Genomic DNA, 21,579 nt, shown 5'->3' with positions numbered 1-21,579 from the left:
GGGTGTGTGTGAGTGTGTGTTGGGGTTATTTGTGTTGGATGTGTTGGGGAATGTGGATTGGGGGTGTGTTTTAGGCCAGTGTGTGTGTATGTGTACAGGGATGTGTTTTGGGGGGTCATCTATGTGTTGGGTCTGTGTATGTGTGTTGGGGATGTGTGTTGGGGGTATTAGGTGTATGTGTTGGGTGTGTATTACTGGGGTATATTAAGTATATGTGTGTTGGGAGTGTGTGTTAGGGGTGTGTGTGTGTGTGTGTTGGTGCTGTGGATATGTGTTGGGGGTGTGTGTTAGGGCAGTATGTTTTGGGGGGTGTCTATATGTGTGTGTGTGTGTGTGTGTGTGTGTGTTGGGGGTGTGTGTCAAGGGACAGTAAACCAATCCCTTTGGGCGAACGCAGAGACTGCATTGATGGGGTGAATGCAGAAGGCTGTGGAAGCACCAAGCAGGAGCACGGAGCTCAGCTGAGAGGTCAGCTGGGAGGAGACGCCCCCAGAGATTCATGAGCACCTGGAGTGCAGGAATGCAGCTGAGCTGAGGCAGGAGAACAGGAGAGAAGGAATTCTGACAGCTAAGCCAGCCAAGCCAGCTTGGGACCACGTGGTCCTCCTTGGAGGGTCAGAATTCTCAATTCTGGGAGCTCACATGAGAGTCCTCTCCCGACTTTGCCTTGGTTATTTCCTGGTGTTGCTTTTTTAAAACTGTCTCAAATCATCCAAAGGGTAAGTTTGGTTTTCAAAAAATTTCTTATTTTCTTGTGTTACTTAAAATTATAGGGGAAAGAATTTTCTCCAGTCTAGGGTTTGGTACATTCAAGGTGTCCATGCTCAGGCCAGATGCAAGGATGCTTGGACCCAAGTCAAGGCTGGGGGCAGCTGGCAGAGGTAAAGAGTAGGCACTGAGAGGGGGACAATGAAAGACCAGAACCTTCCTGCCCACCCAGACATTTCTCCTCCATGCAGAACGGTAATTCTTGACCAACTCACCACACCAATGGAGAAATAGTTGTTCATGATGCTGTATGGGACTTGGTCCCCATTCTCCACTTGTTCTCTGGGGCTGACTTCCAGATGCCAGCGGTCTAGCATCACCAAGGGGCTCTGCTCGATGTCCTTCAGGATTTTTGTCAAGCTGCCCCCTTCATAACCTGTGGAGCATGGCATTACATTTGTCCCCAGAGCAGAAAGGCTAAGATTTTTTGTTGATGTACAGGCAGCTGTCAGGGCAGGGAACCCTGTGGGCACCTGTGATCAGGAGATGCACCCCCCCCCAACCCCCCAAGTGTGTCTGGGGGCCAGAGACACTTAGGTTCCCTGAGCCATGGAGAAGGACAGGACAATAGGGCATAGAAAGAAACTGGGAGATTTGGAAGCCAAAGTCATCAGGGTTGGGGTGGGAGCTGGCCAAAGTTGGGTAGGCTTACATAGCTGAAATAAACCCTACAGAATTATATGGCTGGGTGGGAGATCACGAGACAACAAAGGGTCTGTTCCAGGACTGTCATGTCAGAGATGGACAGTATGACAGACAGAGTTTTAAGATGGTCCCCACTATTCCTGCCTATCCCAGACCCTGGGGATACACATGCAAAACTCCCAAGACTTATAAATAAGATAGGACAGTCACTGCCATGATTAGGTATATTATATGGCACAGTTGAGTTTAAGCAAGGGAGATTATCTGAGTGGACCTGACCTAATAAGCCGAGTCCTTAGAAAGGACCGGCTTTTCCTTAAGAAATAGATTCAAAGCTTGAGAGGGATTTTAGGTGAGGCAGATTCTCTGTTGCTGGCTCTGAAAATGGAGCAATTCATGTCAAGAAAAAAGGAAACCTCAAGGATTTGATAGTGGTCCCAGCTAACAACCAGGGACTTCAGTCCTACAACCACAAAGGACTCAATTCTGCCAACAACCTGAATGAGCTTAGAAGCAAACTCTCTGTCCGGAAACTCCAGAGAAGAGCACAGCCTGTCCAGCCCCCTCATTTCATTCTGTGAGGCCCTGAGCAGAGAACCCTGTCAGGCTGTCTCAGGCCTTCTGACCTACAGGACCGTGAGCTAACAAATGGATGTTTTAAGCCTCTATGTATATGATAATTGTTATGCAATAGAAAAGTAGTATAGAAAGAGAATTATAAGCATGAAAGGGTAGTGGGAGAGTCAGTCTTCCCTTTCAGATAACACTCCCACGTTCCTGCTTCCTTCAGGGCAACCTTGAAGAGTAGCTTCATGTTGCCAGTTTAGTCAGTTCCCTAGGGACGCTTCACAAGCTAGCAATGATAGCAACCATGTAGCTGAGGGCCTTGAGGCTCTCTGGGAGCATAAGGCTGTGCTTCCTGCACGAAATTTGTGCTGAGCTGTGTTGCCTAGATGTGCAGAGCATGGGACTACATCCCACTTCCTCCTCTGGAACAGGGGGCTCTTCCCTAGCCTCAGTGTGTGGCTGAAGACATTGGTTCCTGCAGACTTCCTTCTAGGGCTGGCTCCTGCTTGATCTACCCCTGCCACTGGGCGTATACCCATCTCTGAACACTGACCACTGCCTGGCCTGGACTTGAATCCATGCTGCACGGATCAGCCATTTGGAGCCCCACCCTAGTTCTGCCTGCCAGACGGCTCTGCCCCTTCCATGTGCTACCCTGGCCTCCTCTGTTCTCTGGAGCACTCCCAGCTCCATGGGCACTGTTGCAGTTTATGGAGTTGTCCGCAGCTCTTCCCCCTCATCCTGTAAGCAGGTTACCACCTTGGGATCCCAGACATGGGGATTTCAAAAGGAACACCAATGGATGTGGGGGCTTACAATCATCTGGATGCCCCTAGTAGCTGGTGATGTAGCTTTTCAGTTTGCATTCTGAGTCCTAACTCAGAAGAATAGCAATAATTTGGAGAGGAGGAAATTTTATTCAGAAAATGCCTAAGTATGTCCCTATCAAGCGAGGAGGCAGATAGATAAGGCTACCCTAAAGCCGACTATGTCTGGCCAGGGTAGGCAGGCTCTTTGCTGATAGTTTCAGGGCGATAGTAAACATACTGGGGTGTAAGCACAGATCTCGGCAGGATGCGGAAGGGCAAGGGAATGGCCATGGAGTAGATATGACTCTGTGGAATATAATTCTTGAAAGGGAAGTTGAGCCTAGCTCAGCAAAGCATCCCTGGAGACGGTAGTGCCTGTCCCCAGGGCAGTGCCACCTGCATGCACACTCACCTCCTCCCCAGCGGAGACAGCGGGCCAGGTCATTTCCTGTTCCAAGAGGCAGGACGGCCACAGGTGGATGCTTTGCGAAGTTGGCCTTATCTGCAACCCACACAGAGGAAGAGAAAATCATATGCCACTGGATCACAGAAACTTTGGGTTACCTAATCATCCCTGATCTTATGCTTCAACCCTTCCATAGCCTTCTTTGCTTGAATAGCTCCCATGATGGAGAGCACACTACCTCCTAAAGCTGTCTCTTCCCTCTGCAGATGTGAACCACTACTAAAGATTCTCTCACACTGAGCTGACTGTCTCCTTGTAACTTGCACCTGCTTATCCTCATTTCATCCAAATTCTCTCCCTTAGGGTGACAGCATAAACCGCAAAAACAGTAGTTCTGTAATCATAACTAATACTTTCTCCATTTATTCCTCAGACCAAGTCTACAAGGAATTATTATTCTCCTCATAGATGAAAAAGCTAAGGTTCAGAGAGGGAAGGTAAATTCAGATTCAAAATCCAAATCCAGATCTCTTTGGTCCCAAGCCCCGGCCCCTCCTTGCTTCCAGGGCTAGAGAGGTGTATGGGTCACAGAACAGGTGAGTCTGAGAAATCAGGAACTAGTGGGGCATTTTGGAAACCTGAAGCTGCCTCCTCTAAAGTCATTCAGGTTCAAACTTTAAAAATAATATTGTGTCTGACAAACAAAACCTCAAGGTGTCATCTGGCACTCGGGTACCAGTTTGTCACTTCCACCCACCACACCCCAGACTTGCAAATACACAATTCCTAGCCTTATCTCCCCTGCTGGTTGTGAAGGAGCATCAGAATGAACCATTAGAGAAAACACAGCAGAACACGTGTGGTTCAATCTGGCTGCAGGCTTACAGCAACATGCAGGCTGCCCAGAGAAAGCTGGAGCAGGCACGGGCACCCACTGGGCTCCAGGGGGCGCCACTCACATAAACCACAGCACGCTTTGGTGCCTGGGGATGTGAGTAATGCTGATAGAGGGGTGTGGGTGGGGGAGGGGTGATACAGGAATCAGTGAGTGGGGCTAATGCTAGGGCTGCCCTAGCAAAAGGGGAGTTCATAGGTCCCCCAGGTTGTCTGACTTGTGCCAGAAGTGGCGGAACTCAGGCAAGACCCGGGGCGGAGATCACCACCAGGAGGTGTAAGCTGGGGCACAGAGCAAAGCGATGAATTCTGTCATGGTTCCCAGAACCCATGGTCTGCATTTATGCCTCCCTGCCTTTGTACAAGCTGTGCCTTTTACCTGGAAGGCCCTTGTTTCCTTATGTCTGCTCCTTCTGTGGTCCCCATCTCAAAAGTCAACCATCTTCGTGGTGCTGAGGCTAGAAACCCAGATGTCATCTGAGGTTTCCACGCCCCCCTCACCCGGCTCAGTTACCAAGTGCTCTTTCCTTAATAGATCTCCTCACCATCTCTTCTAGCTATTCCTATGGCGACGCCTGGGTTCTCCTTCGTGATTTCTTCCCCCTGGTCTTGAAGCAACTGCCTCCTCTCTGCTTTCCCAGCCTCAGTGGCTCTCCACACCTTCAAGGAAGGCTGTCCCCGAGCTGGAGCCCCAGCAGTGCACTTCCCTGCTTCCTGCTTTCCCTCTGTCATGGCTGCTCTCATCACCTCTAACATGGCACTAGGGTCTGCCTTCCATTCTAGCCTCTTCCTGCTTGACAGGTCAACCACACTGAAGTATTTTCATTGCCTTAAGTCACACGCTCTCTGTTGCGTAGGCGCTACTTCTGGGAGGCCCTCCCTGCTTGCTGTCATCTGGGCCAGGTGCCTCTCCAAAGTGTTTCTTCAGCACCAAGGATGATCTTACAGTTGAGTCTTCTAATTGACTACTTGCTGTAACCTCCCTGGGGGAACTAGATCTCATCCACCACAGTATCTCTGCACACATTTACTAAAGGTCTACTATGTGCTGGTGCTGTGTTAGATGCTATGGCTCTAATAGTGGGTCCAAGTGCCAAGACACAGGCTCTCATGGCACTTACAATTGAGAGGGAGAGATGGAGACTAATGAGGTCTTCCTATAAGTGAGGCATAGTTTCATATTCATCCTGGAAAGGGAAGAAATATGATCATATAATAAGGTGACTGAGGCTGGGTCCTCTGAGGAAGCTACACTTTGGCTGAGATCTGAAGTTGACGTTGAGCAAGGAATGGCCAGGGAGCATACCAGACAGGAGGAACCACTTGTGCAAAGGCCCTGTGGTAGAAGGGAGACTGGTGTATTCAAGGATCCGAGAGAGGGACTGGGTAGCTGGAGTCCAGAGGGAGAGGAATGGAGGTAGGAAGTAAGGCTTGAAGAGTGGGCAGCTGCTAGAGCACCAGGACCTTATAGATCATTTGGAAGGTTTTTGTCTTTATCCTAAGAATAATGGGAAGCCACTGAATTGCTTTACACACATCATCATGAACCCACTGACATTCAGGAAAGACCCCTCTGGCTCTAGAGTATAAACAGATCAATGAGGGGACCAACATGGGGTGGCAGAAGGCACTAAAGTAATTTAACATTCTTGAATGAATAAATGAATGAATGAATAAATGAATGAATGAATGAATAAGCATCATGCAGTTATTCCTTCCACCACTGTTTCTTCTCTTCAGGTTGCCAATCTGTCACATGACCTTTCTTCTTCCAGTTTTGGGCATATCCTTTCCCCTGTGCTCTCTGCAGATGAATTTTGTAAAATCACCAAAGCCTACATTCTCCCTCATGAGCAGCTCCCAAGACTGCAGCCTTCCACCCTCTGCTCATCAGCTTTTCCTTCCTCAGCTCCCAGAGGATGTTTCCCCGCTCCCACAAGCAACTCCAGAGCCGGAGGTGACAGGAGAGCGTGGGTGGCTGCTTGGCAGGGCTGTGTCCATGGAAACTGAAACGTCTGTAGGGAGCAGAAGGCGGCAGGTGTGCCGGGTGTGGTCCCACCCTTCCTGGTGGTCTGCTTACGACCCCAGAGGCACAGCCTTCCTGGCCCCTGTCAGGGTCTGCCCATGGCCAGCCCTGACTGCTCTCTTCCTCTCATCCTGTAAGCTCCATCTTCAAAAGATATCCAGACGTCGACTACTCCTCGCCACTTCCTCTGTGTCTCTGTTGTCCAAGCCTTGGTCACCTCTCCCTTGGGTCGCTCTAGGTGCCTCCTGCCTGGTCTCCCTGCTTCTGCCCTCTTCTCATGACCTGTTGTGTCCTTCCTTTGCTCAAAGCCATCCTGCATCTTGGGACGTTTCTGGTATGAAAGCCATATTCTATTTCCTGCTGTACACGTCCTAGTGACCTGGCCCTGTGCTATCTGTTTCATCCTCTGCCACTCTTTCTTCACAGGCTCTGTTCCAAGCATGCTCTGCAGTTCTTCTGCCTTCAGTAGCCTGGCTTTGGTCCTACCTCAGGGCCTTTGTATTTGCTGTTCCTCCTGCGGGGACTGCTCTTTCCTCAGGTATCTGCATGGCTCACCTCTCCTACAGGTTTCCACATAAATGTCATCGGCTGTGTGACATCTTCCAAACACTCAGTCATAGATTGTAGGCCACCCCCATCCTACCTCCTGCTAAGCTCCTTGCCCCTTCTCTGGTATTTTTTTTTTTATCACTGTCTGCATGTTGTATGTTTCCCTTGTTTTTGTTTATTTGTTTGTTTGTTGACTGCCTGTCTCCTCCCTCAAGAAAGGGTGGGATTTCCATCTGTCTGTTCACTGCTGCATCTCCAGTACTTGGAGCAGAGCATGGTATGTGGAGGTGCACAGGTAGTATTTGTGGAAGGAATGACAGACAATTCCAGAGTTAGCCCCCATCCCTTGCAGAGGAGGAGATGTCCAAGGACCCACCGATCCAGGCAGAGCTGGACTGAAACCCAGGCCTCCTGATTCCCAGCCTGGGCTCTCCCCACTTCCCTTCTAATCTAAGCATATTGGACACACCCCAGCATGACTTTTCTTCGCTTGTACCAATATGCACTTTCTAGAAGTGCTTTCCAGACTCAGGGTCTAGGTGCTCAGCCCAAGGTGATCTGCCCTGGGGTATGAACCTATGCTTAATTCTTTGGCCTTTTTCCACTACCCTGGGTCTGCCTGAAGACCTAGTCCTGCCCTCCCTTTCCCTCCACTAGCTCCCCAATCTGGCCTGTTCTACCACTGCCCAACTTGCAGCCATGTTCATGAGGCAAGGCCTGAAACTAAACAGTTACATCTGTACCTGTCCTTCCATTTCTTTTTTTCCAGTCAAGATACAAGGGTCAAGCACTGTAGTCCAGCAATGGTCCAAGAGTGGAAAACAAGCATCAACAAGACATGGCTCCGCTTCTCTTTCTTGTTTGTTGCTGTACTCTGACTTTAAATAAATTTGAAAGCCCCTCCCAGCCCCTTCTTACCAATGCAATCCAAGATCCAGCCAACTGTCCCATCTCCTCCGCAGGCTAAAACACGGAAGTCTGGAGTATCACGGAAAAAGTTCAATCTGGGAAGTAAAAGGCCAATATAGTCTTATTTACTAGGTTGTGGCGGACATTTGACACTGCTTGAGTCAGGGTCTCCCCTGTTCCCTGGGAGTATGTTATAGCCCTGATTCCTTTTGGTGTTGAAAGGGTCACTTAGTGTTCTAAATCCAGAACTTACAAAGGAAGGAGCTACCACTGAGTATAGAGGAGAACCCTGGGGAGCTGTTCTTGTATGAGGAGAATGTAACCCAACATTCAACACAAAGAGAAAATGGTTTTCTAGAAATTCTCTACTATTTGTACAGAGGCAGCCATAGTTTGCTTATTTGGGCACCAATACAACGGACTCCCTAACATGTGGACTCCTTCTGGCTCTCCTGCCTGTTCTGTCCTCACAAACTGTCCTCTAAGTCAGGTGCAGTGAACTAGTGGATCCTCATCCCACTGTCCTGAGGGTCTAGAGCCGAGTGGAGCGAGCACCGGCTTCCTTCTGAGGCCTTCACATTTTAGAATAGGGTTCTTGCTCTCTTTTTTAATATTAATTTCTTTCTGAGAGAGAGAGAGAGAGAGAGAGAGAGAGAGAGAGAGAGCAAGCGAGCGAGCACGCAAGGGAGGGGCAGAGAGAGGAGACAGAGGATCTAAAGTGGGCCCTGTACTGTCAGCAGAGCTTGATATGGGGCTCGAACTCATAAACCATGAGATCATGACCTGAGCCAAAGCTGGACATTCAACTGACAGAGCCACCCAGGCTCCTCTAGAACAGGGCTCTTCACCTGGGGCCCGGAAACCACTAAGGGCTCTGTAGATAGAAACCAGAGTGCCATGAACTTGGAGGAGAAAATGTTACATTCTTGCCTTCCCTAAGCTCTGAGATTTAGCCTCTCCTTCAATTATGAAAGTGGGCAACAAATCAGAGGTATTAACACTACCCGTGACTTTGTTAGAAGTCACAATCACAGGTATTTTAATGTTTTATCACAGCTGTGGTAGGCTCCCTCCTATCACTTATGCACATCACTACCTTAAATTAATAATAGTTATTAGACCTATCTTTGAATCTTGCCAAAAATGTGTTAATAAATCACATATATTCCATATTACATATTTGTGTTTTTAATATTTTGATGACTATCTTTTCAGTATCATTAGTTTCCCTGGTCATCCTCTAGATTTCATCTTACGTACTAACAAGCATTCTGAGAAGAGGTCTATTGGCTTCATCAAACTGCCAAATGGGTTTCTGGCACAAAAAGGTACAAAACCTTTGCTTTAGAATAAATGTGACCTGTAAACACACTGGGGTGGGACTCAGGAACTGAATCTCAGAGGTTCCCCTTGGCCCAGCCTGGCCTGGAGCTTTCTGAGTTGTTGATACATCTGTGGGCAAATCAACATTTCCTCCCCTCTCCATCTCTAGCAGAACTCTGCTCTCCTTTAGGAAGTGAATTCTGAACGGAGGCTCCCTTCAGTTAGACAACCTGCCTGGTGACAGACTGGCCCCACAAAGACACTCAGGGCACAGGAGCCCCGGAAGAGGCCACCAGGCTTATCATGTAGGACAAAAACAATTAAGGATGGATGAGGCGAAGCTACAGTACTGCATTCAAGCATTATGATGCCCTAAAAGAGAGGGAGCTGGTAAAGGTGTTTGCAGGCTGCCATTCAGTCACAGGTCAGTAACTGCCATCATGGTGACTAGGATGGCACCCCCAGCAGCATAGGTGGGCTCTGATTTGCAATTAGTTTTGCGGGTAGGTCATGGTAAAGGTGCTGCACTTGCATTCAGGCTTCCTTCCCCCTTTTAACTGAGTCTTGCCCCATCACAGCCATATAAGTAACAGCTTCATGGCAAACAACTGAAGACAGGGACATGGTCCCTTTTTCTAGTTCTTACTCTTACTGCAACACTCCCTCCCCTCCCGCTGAGGGTCTTGCTGAACTGCGCATGGAAACGCAGGTTAGGAGGCTGGGCAAAGCAGCTGTCTTCTGGGAAGCCCAGCCTGGTATACTGATCTGAGCACCTGGCATGGAGACAGGCTCGGGCTGGCCAGCAGATGTCTCTAGCGCACCAGCTCTGTCTGGTAAGCAGCCCAGTCTGGGTGCCTTCCAGCCCCAGGCCGGAGGGGCCTCTGATTACAGGGACCGCAGCCATCAACTCGGTGCTGACACCAGGCCCAGCTCCTCCCACCAGAGCTGCACTCGGGCTGCAGATGGGCCACCTGCCTCCTCTTATCACTCTCCCGTTCTGCTGGGCAGTGAAAGAGCCAACAGGCACATTGGGGGAGAAGGGCCAGGGGCAGCTTAACAACCTCTAAACTGGATAATCCCAGAAAAAAAGTGATTTCACTGAATAACCAATTGCCCCGATCCTAAAATGCTCCCCAACAGAACTCTGAGTCAGCAGTATGGATTTTTGAGCTGCTGACAGTGACAGGAAAACTCTCTCCCCATCCCTGATAACTCAGTATGAAGACACCAGCTAACACAGCCTTGCAGATAAGTTAACATAGTTTACCAGCCCGCTCTTCCTTTCAATCAAATGAATGGCATATGTGCTTTTTCTCTTTTACAGGAAAAACAACTTTTTCTGGGGTGGGGTATAGGAGGCTACTTCCCAGACTTAGCCATAAGGGGTGTTCCTGAGTATCTACAGGAGCAAGTAAGAGTAGATGGGAGGAAAAGAAGATGAAAAGGGTAAGACATGAAGGGTGACCAAAGATAGGTATCTTCTTCAGAAGTGAAGGGTGGAGGAGGAGGAGAGATAAGAAGATCATTTCTCCATACCCTGGAGTAGGCCCCCCATTGTCCAGGTTGAAAACTTGTTTAGGGTTGAGCAGATAGTGGAATTTCCGAAGAATTCTATGGGGAAAAAAAAAAGAAAGAGAGAGAGAGACAGAGAAGGAGCATGTCATTGTGAGAAGTCGCAGTAGGGCAAACACCTCTGGAGCCCACTTGTAGTGGGAATCTGGGTCCATTTAAACCCAAGAGGGGAGAAGACTGCACGCAGGCCATGAAGACCCTGAAGTCCCAGGTCCCGCTGGCATCACCCACTCCCTCACCAGGGTGGCCCAAGGCCTCCCCACCATCCCAGATTGCAGCGCTCAACCCAGGACCATCCCCTCTTGCTGAGAATAAAACTTCTATTCTACTTAAAGCTTTATTCTTCTTCCAAATGTTCTGTATGTTCTAGGTAGTATGATTCTGCTCTTTGTGGACTATACAGAGGTATCAAGGAACCCTCTATGGAAAGCCCCCCAAAATCCTGGGATCAGAAGGAAATGCAGGAGATGGGGCTCAGCAGGGAAAGGCTTGGGACAAGGGACAGTAACCAGCTCTCGGCTGGGTGTTGAGGCTCCAGCAAATCAGGTCAGTTCAGCAGGTGCCTTGTCCCTTGGACTAGGTAGGGTTCTTGCAGTTCTTGCTTCAACCCTACTTATTATTTTTGTAAACCCAGATTCCACATCGCTGCATTGTCTGTCCATCACACTGAGCTGAACAGGACAGGGAGGCAGAGCTGCTCTGCCCTTTCCCCTCTCTCCTCTTATTCCCTTAGTGCTTCCAGGAAACTGGGCGTTTCCTTCACTGATGAAGTAGTGTCCTGCTTTCTCAGGAGATGGACTGGCAGCCAGGAGGGCCCAATCAAGGGAGTCCTGCCACACCTCTTAAATCAAGAAAGGATCTGGGAGGCTGGGAAGGAAACAGGTGTCTCAGAACTTGGTCTGACCCTGGGAGCCATGATAATGGCTCATGTGATGGGCTCTAGGCTAAGCATATGTCTAATTTAATCCTCACAACGCCGTTATGACTGGAGAAATAATTATTATCTCCATTTACAGAGAAGGGAACCCAGGCACAGGGATGTAAAGCAGTCGGCTGAACCAGGTCACAAAGTGGTAAGTGGTAGGGCTGGACTGATACCCAGATCTGCCTGTCTCTGCAGTCCACCCTGTTAAGGGGAAGAAAAACCCTGAGGGAGGTTTTCTTGGCCTCTCCGTTTTGAAAAAGAAGAGAACATACCTTTCTCCTTGTCTCCCTCCACTCTTGGGGTTCACCAAGACCAGCAGGGGGTGGGTACCTGGGGTGGGGATGATCTTGTACTTAAAAGGTAAAAGAAAAAGAAATTAGATCTTTTTCAGCCAATAGGATGGATGCGATGAAAGTTGATGCTAAGAGGGATTCCAGGAAAGGTGGATGAGAAGCACTTTCAGCATGGAGGAGAGGTAGTTGGAAGGTAGGTCTTTCTCCACTGGATGAGTTTTCTGAGGGGTTAATCAGCTAAGTAAATGTCTTTGACTTGAGTAACCTTAAGTAGTGTTAATGGTGACAAGAGTTTGAGGCTGGCATCAGAGATGCGGCAATGGCACCATAACTTCAGCTCACTGAATGATGATATGGTACTGTGGCTATAAACAAAAGATTATATATTTTTAAATTTATTTTTTAAGTAGGCTCTATGCCTACCATGGGGCTTGAAATCACAACCCTGGGATCAAGAGTCCCACACTTCACTGACTGAGCCAGCCAGGCACTCTTGTAAGCACAAGATTATATTTTGTGAGGGATACAACTGAATGTAATTTTAGAAGTTGTCATCCTCTGGTCGTAGGCATCAATCAAATAATACTCGGGCAGTTGACCATCACTTCCACTAGCACCTTCCAAATCCACCTTTCCAGCCCCAGTTTTCCTTTTGAGCCTTGGTTCCACATTTCCTACTGTTCACTGGGTACCTTCAACCAGATGTCTCACCATCAATCACTGCAAACTCACATACCTAAACCTGACCTGTCTTCCTTCCCCACAGAACTGGTCCTCTCTCCTAGCTCACTGTTCCTCTTAAACATATTATTATCATTCATCTAGTCACCTAGGGAAGACCCTGTCCTGCCAGTCATTTCCCTGGATGTCCCTTTCTCTCTAGCAGCTGCCATGGTACCCACCCAGCTTGGGCCTTTCCCACCTCAGGTTAAGTCCCATACCCAGTTCCTTCCTGGGACATCAGTCGTGCCATGGCTGCTCAGAAACCTTTAATGATACCTTGTTGCCCAGAGGATACAAATCTAATCTCCTAAGCCAGCATCCAAGATGTTTCAGCATAGCCTCAATCTACTGTTGCCTACTAGCTGCTATAGCCCTCAGCTGCAGCCCAGCCAAGCCTGGCTCTTACCCTCAAGGGCGTGTGTCTCCTGACTTCCCACCCTGTGGGGCTGCTCACTCTGGTTTCTTCTCCTCCCTGATGCTCCGGAGAGCCCACTTCCTTCTTAAAAAGAAGCTTTCATTCTGGGGACCCAATTCAAGAGCTCCTTCCTCTGTGAAGCTTTCCTTAATCATTGCAACTGAAATCATTGCACTTGAAGTATGTAATATCATCTGGGCTTCTTTTGTTGCCCATTCACAAGGGTTTTGTTTTATGTTTTCTTAGGTAAATGTCTCAAAATATCAACTGGATTTGAAATGTCTCGGGAGCAGGGCAGGTGTATGTATAACCCTCCCACCAAGTTCCCCGTGACACCAGATACGGGAATGGGTACTTAATAAACACTTGTGGATTCAGCTGAAGGACAGACTGATATGGAGATGTAGGTATATCCCATATTCAATGTGTGATGCCTCCTTTGCCAGCTCTCAGGTTAAAGTTTCAGGAAACACAGCACCATGTGGACAGCAGCGTTCTTTAGAGTGTTTAAGACTCTCATCATCTTCCCAGGGTGACTGTGACACCCAGAAGCATCTTGGAGCCTGAGGAGTGATTCTTTACCTCTGGGATGATATTCAAAATACTTAGCAACCCGTACAGCATGGGCACACCCAATCAAAACAGATGCAGGATAACGAGATGTAAACAACGGGTATACATGCATTGTGTATATAAGTGTGTGTGTGTCTGTGTGTGTGTGTGTGTGTGTGTGTGTGTGTGTGCGTGCGCGTGCACTCCAACTGCCTTTCTAGGCATCTACAGCTCTCCCATATTATTCAGGTTTCTCCATCATTACTGCTTATATTTTAATTTTCAAGACACACGAATCTGCATGTTCTCATTTAATCTGAGAGCATCTCTGGGAGGTGTGCATATTGAAGTTTTATGTAACTTGTTCCTAAATTTATTTGACCAGCAATGGGATAAACCAATTTCCCCTTTTCACCACTTGCCAACAGTGTGATGGTCAAAGATAATTTCCAGAAGCTAGAAACAAAGTATCCTCCTGTGTGATGTAATTCATCAGATGAGAAAACAGATGTTGATATATATTTCTCTGGAACGCAAACCCTGTCCTCCTTCCCCTCTCCTCCCCAACAGCCTTGGACCAACTCAGAATGAGAGACGGACTTGAGGCTTATGGAGGTACCTGCATTACAAGTTCAAGTTCACCCTTAGCTGACACACTGCCATCAGACTTTCCAGCTTGCCTGTCCTGCAGCGAGAGAAAAGACGAACATACTTTGAAAAAAAAAAAAAAGCCAAATATACAAAAGTGATCATAAGAAAAACAAATAGCTAATATAAAGAAAGAGAATACAAAACCAGTATAGAGTAGGGGAGAGTTCTTCAAAATGGGGCTTTCTATCTATAAAAAAAGAAATGCTTCCCTACGGGTTTCTCTAAGACTCCCCAGGCCTCTATCATCGCTTGTTCTGACTTTAACTTCAAAACACTGGAACAGACCTAGGGAGAAGAAACGCTGAAATTGGCAGAAATCTACTTTGTTGATTTAGAAGCTTGAGCTCCGGGAAGCAAGGTTTTAGATCTGGCTTCTCTGCTCAGCACTATCTAACTGATGTGATACTGAGTAAGTCATTTTTCTTAGTTTTGTTTGTCCTGTTTTGTTTCTTTTCTTCAATGCTTATTATTTATTTTATGGAGGTTTATTTTGTATAGTATAGTAAAACATTCAAGTCTAAATCTCTGGCTTGATGAATTTCTACAAACATATATACCCTTGTAACTACTGTCTCTCCAGGCATCACTCCTGCCTTTTAAATTTCATAAATGAAATCCTAGGGAGTGTCTTTTTTTGAGTCAAGCCTCTTTTGTTCAACATTGTATCTTTGAGATTATCAATGTTTTTGCAGCTCAGCATAGCTCTTTCTCATAGCAATGCAGTATTCCTTTACATCAATATGCCTCAAACCCCTCTGTCAGCATTTAGCTGGTTTCTAGGGGTTTTGAAAAATTTTGTTTTACAGTTTTTATTTATTTTTTTGAGAGAGAGACAGCATGAGCAGGGGAGGGTCAGAGAGAAAGGAGACACAGAATCTGAAGAAGGCTCCAGGCTCTGAGCTAGCTGTCAGCACAGAGCCCAACGCAGGGCTTGAACCCACGAACTGTGAGATCATGACCTGAGCAGAAGCCGGACACTTAACCGACTGAGCCACCCACGTGCCCCTGGTTTCTAGTGTTTGACTGTTATGAACAAAACCCATATGAACATTCTTGTGCAGATCTTTTGGTGGAATAAATGCTCATCTTCCTTTCTTCCTCTCTCCTTTTCTGCCTTTCTTTAAGCAAGTGGTACAATCGAGTGGAAGAGGGGCAGGACAGGAAGAGAGAATCCCAGGCAGGCTGCACAACCAGCAGCAAGCCCGATGTGGGGCTTGATCTCATGACCCTGAGCTCATGACCTAAGCCAAAATCAAGAGTTGGATGCTTAACCAACTGAGCTACCCAGGCTCCCCTAAATGCACATATTTCCCCGACTTATACACAGGAGGACATGTTGGGTCACAGAGTTTGTGTGTTTCCAACCTAGTAGATGCTGCCAACTGGTTTTTCAAAGTGGTGCTTTTCCTTCAGCTTTTTAATGAAAAAGGAGTAGTCAAGTCAAGGATGAAATATGAGGGATCAGTGAGACTTAGCAACATCTAGAAAACAGAAAGGGACAGCTCAGGTGTTTGGTGTTTGGTTTGGAAAGTGGAGTCTCCAACACAAGAGACAGAAAGGTTCAGATGGAGATAAATGGACTTGAATTTTCCTGCTTTCATCTCCAAACTGGGTTGGGCCCCCCAGGTGGGAATCCTCAAGGCAAAGGAATTTCCATGTTTAGACATAGGAAACAGGCTGACAGGGACAGGTGGGGCCCAGGAGGTCTAGCCATGTGCAGGTGGTGGCAGAAATTCCTGCAACTGTGCTCTCTGCTGGCAAGGTGCTTAGAATGCTCGTGCTTCCCTTGATGGGCCGTTTCGCAGCAGTCTAGGTGGCTAGCAGTTGCTTGGCACCAATGAGAGGAGTTTTCTCTTGATGAGGGTTGCACTGACCTTTCAAACTTGTAGTGAAAACACACAGCCTAGGAGTTGTGAGGAAGCCCTCGGAGTGATGCGACCTGTCTGAGTGCCGCCTACCTGCGAAATGTGAGCCCAGAGGAACCTGGTGGGGCAGCAATACTTACCCGGGTGACAGGGCATATTGACGTGGGCAGCAAAATATGGTCTCTCAGTTCCCCACCATCACACAATGTTGATAATTCACATTTGCGGTGAAACTAGAGGGGACAATGAAGATGAGAGTGAATGAAAGTGATCAAGGAAATGTCAAGGGTGAGGGTTCAGAGGTTTGCTTGAGGAGGCAGTTATGCAACACTCCCCCAGATCCTTATGCACTGTCAGCTTTGGCAGTATAGCTGTGTGTGTGTGTGTGTGTGTGTGTGTGTGTGTGTGTGTGTGTGCGTGTGCGCGCACGCGCGCGCAGTGTGGTGTGACCAAGGGTGCTGAGCTGGCTACAGGCAGAGAAAGAAGACCAAGTGCTGCCCAGGACTGCTGGAGTGAAATGGTCATGGGGAGGCCTGTGACCCTTCAGCAGGGCACCCCTGTGTGGATTTCAAGACCCCCCCTTGGACATTTGCTCCCTAGGCTCTGAGACTCTGGAAGGCTGGAGATCTTATTGAACAAACTTGTGGGAGGCTGGAAGTAAAACTCAAGATTCAACCTGTGTATTTTAAGAGATCTTCGGTCTGATTTGGAGGCATGTCCTTTTTGAGGCTGATACCTGATCAAGGGGACAAGATATGGCACAAAGTTTGGTTTGGTGGACAGGTTGGGCTGCTCTCCAGGTGTCCGGAAGTTTGAGGACAATTGTGACTGGCAGAAGCAGGTGCAGACCATGGCCCCAGCAATGGGACTGCTATAAGGAGTGTACCTTCCTCTGACGTCTTGAGGAGCAGGGGCTCTGCTGTCTAATTGCACTCCTACTCTGTGCCCCTAGGCCCAGATGACACCCAGGAAAAAATGTTAATGGCCTGTTTTGCTGCTCACAGCTGCCTGCTTCTTCCTAAGCAATTCTTATTCCCCTGGTTCAGGGGCTGGCCTCTCTGGGAAGCTTGGTGATTCATTGGAGGCACTCTTAGAGCATTGAATGGGGGCTCTGGACCCCTCAGTCTTGCTCCCTAGCTCTGCTCATGCCCTCTGGCAGCATGTCCACTGCTCCCTGGCTGAGGCTTAAGCAAAAACATGCTGAAAAGAAACAGAGCCACCCTGCGCGCCAACCCACCGTCATCCGGCACCACACGCAGTGCCGCGCGGTGACGCTCTGGTAGCACTTGATACTTTTGTGGCACCGGTCACACTTGACAGAAGAGTTCCCTTCCACCCACGCGTGCTGCATCACCTGCAGGAGGGAAGGGAAGGGTACCAGGGAAGGCTGCAGAGCCATATCCCCGGGCTGGAGCCTGAGAAGGGTCTGGGAGGAGTGGGGGGCGGGGGCAGAGGGGTTGCTTTCCCTTCAGTGGATGCACTCAGTGGATATAGAGCTGCTCTGCTGCATTGCACTGACTTGGTCCCTCCCTGCCTAACCACCATCACCCTAATCAAAGCAGACAACAAGCACTTGGCCCGCACTTTGAACAGCTCATTCGCCCTGGCAGGCAAGCCTCTGAGCAGCATCCTGTCTGGCAGTCCATCTGTCTGTCTTGTAGAACTCCCGGCAGTGAGGTGCTTGTGTGCGCCCTCTTCTGGAAGGCAGCGTGATGCAGGGAAGCCTGAGGGGGCTTGGGCTGTGGACAAAACTGGTTGGAGTCACTGATCTTCCACTTTGCAGCCAGTTGACCTTGGGCCAGTTCCCTGAACCTCTCTGAGTCTCAGGACCCTTACTGTAGAATTTGGCATGACAAGCCCCACCTCTAGGTTTGCTGGAAGCATTTAAAAAGATAGCACACTTGGAAGAGCTTCTCTGGCACAGTTCTGGCCCTTTGGAGGTGTCCACTGAAGGATAAAACGCCCTTCCCCTCCAGTCTTCTACAGGCCAGTGGCTCTCAGCCCATTAGAACCCCCTGGGAGCTTCTAGAAGTCCTACCAACCTGCCCTCACTCCAGATCAAATTAATCAGAGTCTCTAGAGACAGGACTCATCAGTAGTTTATTTTAAAGCACCCTGAATGATTATAAATAATGTGCAGCTAAGGCTGAAAAGCACTGTAGAAGGATGTTAGAGAGAAGGTCCGACGAAATTAGTGTAGTTCAGCAGCCCACGGCTTGCACGTGTCTCCTGGACAGCTGGTCGGACCTGCACACTGACTGGGAAATGCCCCAGGGGAACCCAGGACCGCGGGAGGCGGGTGGGGAGAGTACGTGTTTGTGTGCAGAGTGACCCATGACACCAGATTCTGGGAGCTAGAGCCCTCAGTTATCTCTGTCCAGGTTTCTACAGAGCTTCTCAAAACTGTCCGCTAGGGCACCCCAAACAGCAGAATGAAGAGCTTGTGGACTCTGGAGGAATGTGAGGGCACAGCCCTAAGTGCCAACTACAAACACAATATTAAAAAACACAGGGAGTATCTGCATTACACCACCCATATTTGTACTAAATAAATTACTTATCAATTAAGTTACTACGTCCTCCCCCCAGAAGGTTTGTGGTAAAACTGTTGCTCTAGAAGCTGTGTCATGTTTATTTTATAGCCTCTCACCTGCACTGTGTACCCCGGAAGCTATAAAGAACACAGTTTGCTAATCAATTTGTCATCTATCTGGTCATGTTGAATTTGCTCTGAGATTCCTATGATCTCCATTTTGGAGATAAAAATATGAGGCTTCAAAGATGTTAAGGGACTGGCCCTAGATTCCAAGGCTGGTAAGTGGCCAAGTAAGGACTCATGGCCAGGTCTTCTGACCCCAAGTCCACGGCTGTGTCCCACCACTATGCCGCCTTCTCCATCCTCTTCCGGGATCAAAAGAGATGGCAACCTGGGTTGCCCTGGAGATTCAGGAGGTTGTGAATGTGCCCTACTGGCCCGTCAGGGGTCTCCCTCTGTTGTGTGTGTGGCAAGTGGCCGGAGCACAGGCTTAGGGCATGGGCCCAGGCGGTACCCAGTGCGTCCCAGTGAAAGGTATGAACATGAAAAGGGCATGGTGTATGGAGTAGACAAGAGACCATGCGATGTCTCATGGGGCATGCATGTGTGTCCTGGAGATGCCCTTCTCTCAGGAGTCCTTTTGAGGAGGGCTGGATGCCACTCCCTGCTGCTAACTGTCTCCTGACTCAGGTTCAATGGTCTCTTCCCTCTGTGGGAACTCAGAGTGCCCTTCCCCTGCTGATATAAAGGAAAGTGTATTTCTACACTCTGTGAATGGCATGACCCAATGGTCATGTTCAAGACTGGGAAGCCACCCTTGACCTTTTCCTCTTGCTCTCATTCCCTGCATCCCCATCACCAAGTCCTGGTGGTGGTACCTCAAATTATGTCTCCAACTCTCCCTTCATCTCCTCTACCTTAGCTAGGGAGACAGTCAAAATATGCAATAACCAGCACCACCAGGGGATACTCAGTAGAGACATGGCCACCACGGTGTGACTGCGAATATATTGAGGACAGTGTGTGCAGAGTGCCCCCCACCCTCTGTCAGGCCCTCAGTGAGGCACTGCCTCTTGCCTGAATGGTTGGAGGAGCTCTTTTCCCTCCTTGGATGTCTCTCTTGAACCATGGTCAGAGCAGTTAACCTAATTCACAAACCCAATAATTTCCCCCATGTGCTTAAAGCTCTTCAGTGGCCCCTTCACTGTGTAAGAGACCCCTTCTTGACTCCTCAGCTGGCCTCACCCAGGCTGGACCCAGCATTTTCAGAGCCTATCTCCCATCACTTCCTTACAAGCATCCTCTGTCCCAGTTACACCAACCTGACTACCGGGTCTAGAATACGCCATGTCTCCATGCCTTGCGCTGGAAGGTTCTTCTGCCTAGGGTGCCCCGTCCTCCTTGATGCCTTGTGAAGTCCTCCTGATGTGGGCTCAAGACACAACTCAAATGTCACTTCCTTGAAACTCCCGTGCCTCCTCCTTGGTGCCTCCACTGTATGTCCCACAAGACCTACCGTTATCATACAGCTCACTTCTTTGTACTTTGCTTACATGTCTGTCTCTCTCCCTCTAGACTCCACAGTTCTGGAACAGGCTGGGGACCACCTTGTAAGCTGTGTACCCCCTAGAACAGTGCTTGGCACATGGTGGGGACCATGGAGATGCTGATGGATTGATGGATGAATGGGATGATTTAAGGGTTGTCCTTGAGGCAGAGAAGGGACTTGATAAAGCTTCCTGCACAGGAATCTGTGGTGATGGATGTGTTACCCGGGATGCAGCATGCAGTAAAACAACAGGTATCACTAACCTCACTGCCTTTTTTGGTTTTTGAATATGTTTTGACACATCCAGGAATGTTTTTGGACACACAGCGTTCATGCACAGTGTATTTACAATCTGGAAAACAAAAAGAGGAAAGTGCTTGTGAGTGGCCACCTAGGGAGGTCCAGCCATCTGCCCACCTCCACTTCAGCCCAGGCCCATGCCTCCCTCTGGATGGCCAGTCAGAGGCAAGGGACATATGGAGCTGGCCATCCTAATGGAAATCTGGAACTGTCTCCAGTTGCTTATTGAGAAGGGAGTCCACCGTTCTCTCCCAGACATGTCTCTGTACCCTCTACCCCAACACAGCACTTTCCACTGCAGAGAGTGAATGCAGCAAGAAAACATTCCTAGAAAGGCACTTTCCACCAAGGAGAATATGAGGAGTCCCCCTCCTCCGTATGCCAATGCCATGTATGTTGGGAGTCCTAAAGAGGAAAGAGAAAGGGTGGGGTGTTCTAACATTGGTGGTGTGGAGTTAAGCAAAGCCCAAGCCTGGGCCTGAACTCTGGCTCTGCCATTGGTTAACCACATGCATAATCTTAGGTGACTTTCTTCATGTCTCTGATTCTTGCCTCTTTCTCTTTGAAAGGCTTTTACAGCATTAAATGAGAGAAGGTATGTAAAGTACCACGCGTCTGGATTAGAATAGCTATTCCATACATTATTATTGTGGTTGTTACCACTCTTTACTACTATGCAAACAGTAGTATGCCTCGAACCCAACAGGAATGAGACGGGGTTCTTCTAGAAGAGTGTCAGAACTGGAAGGCCCACCAATGCTGGCTCTTGATGGATAGAGGGCCCTGCTCTGCTAAGGTGACTTTTGTGGCTGGGTCACTTGCTGCCTAGCTCCTGTGTGCATGCTTACATGAGACAGTTCAGTGGCCTGAACACCACCCCAGCGACAGTTCACCAGACTCTCATGGGTCCAGGCGGAGTGTGCGCTGCCTACATGGTAAGGTGGCTTGCAGGACTCTGCAGCCATTAGGCCCTGGTCCCTACAGGCCCATTGTAGCCTCTTCCCCTCTCCACCTGCTTCCTGTCCCCCCCACTTTCTACATCACCCCTTCTCCTTCCTTCTCCTCCATCTTTCTCCACTTCTTCTTTCCAGTACCCTCCCCTCTTTTTTCACCTTTGTTTTTTCCTCCTCTCTTGTCTGACTTTACTAAATAGATTATAAAGACAAACAAAAGGAGCCTTTTAAGTTCCATGCATTTACACAATACAGTTTTATATTGCTTATTAATGACCACTCCTAGCTTCAGCAAAATAAACATTAACTAGCGAAACCCAACTAAAATTACTGTGAGATGTTTTAAAAT

At 48.6% G+C, this 21,579-nt stretch overlaps 1 protein-coding gene across 3 annotated transcripts in view; it reads right to left on the bottom strand.

Moving 5' to 3' along the window:
- Window positions 1–21,579, bottom strand: part of DGKG (diacylglycerol kinase gamma) — a 210,241-nt gene that overhangs the window by 103,086 nt on the left and 85,576 nt on the right. Inside the window, exons 11-19 of one of the 3 annotated variants that reach the window (XM_029939689.1) lie at window positions 20,241–20,329; window positions 17,130–17,246; window positions 16,033–16,125; window positions 13,996–14,061; window positions 11,666–11,745; window positions 10,433–10,507; window positions 7,583–7,668; window positions 3,202–3,291; window positions 984–1,144 (exon numbers count right to left, since the gene is read on the bottom strand). In XM_029939689.1, coding sequence (XP_029795549.1) covers window positions 984–1,144; window positions 3,202–3,291; window positions 7,583–7,668; window positions 10,433–10,507; window positions 11,666–11,745; window positions 13,996–14,061; window positions 16,033–16,125; window positions 17,130–17,246; window positions 20,241–20,329 — 857 coding nt within the window. The remainder of the gene's footprint in view (window positions 1–983; window positions 1,145–3,201; window positions 3,292–7,582; window positions 7,669–10,432; window positions 10,508–11,665; window positions 11,746–13,995; window positions 14,062–16,032; window positions 16,126–17,129; window positions 17,247–20,240; window positions 20,330–21,579) is intronic. The other 2 variants (XM_029939690.1, XM_029939692.1) reach the window with 2 other exon arrangements.

This window comes from Suricata suricatta, chromosome 5, assembly GCF_006229205.1.
Source record: "Suricata suricatta isolate VVHF042 chromosome 5, meerkat_22Aug2017_6uvM2_HiC, whole genome shotgun sequence".
NCBI classification, from domain to species: Eukaryota; Metazoa; Chordata; class Mammalia; order Carnivora; family Herpestidae; genus Suricata; species Suricata suricatta.
Note: the sequence above shows the minus strand (reverse complement) of the source record. Positions and strands in the feature narration are given on the sequence as shown.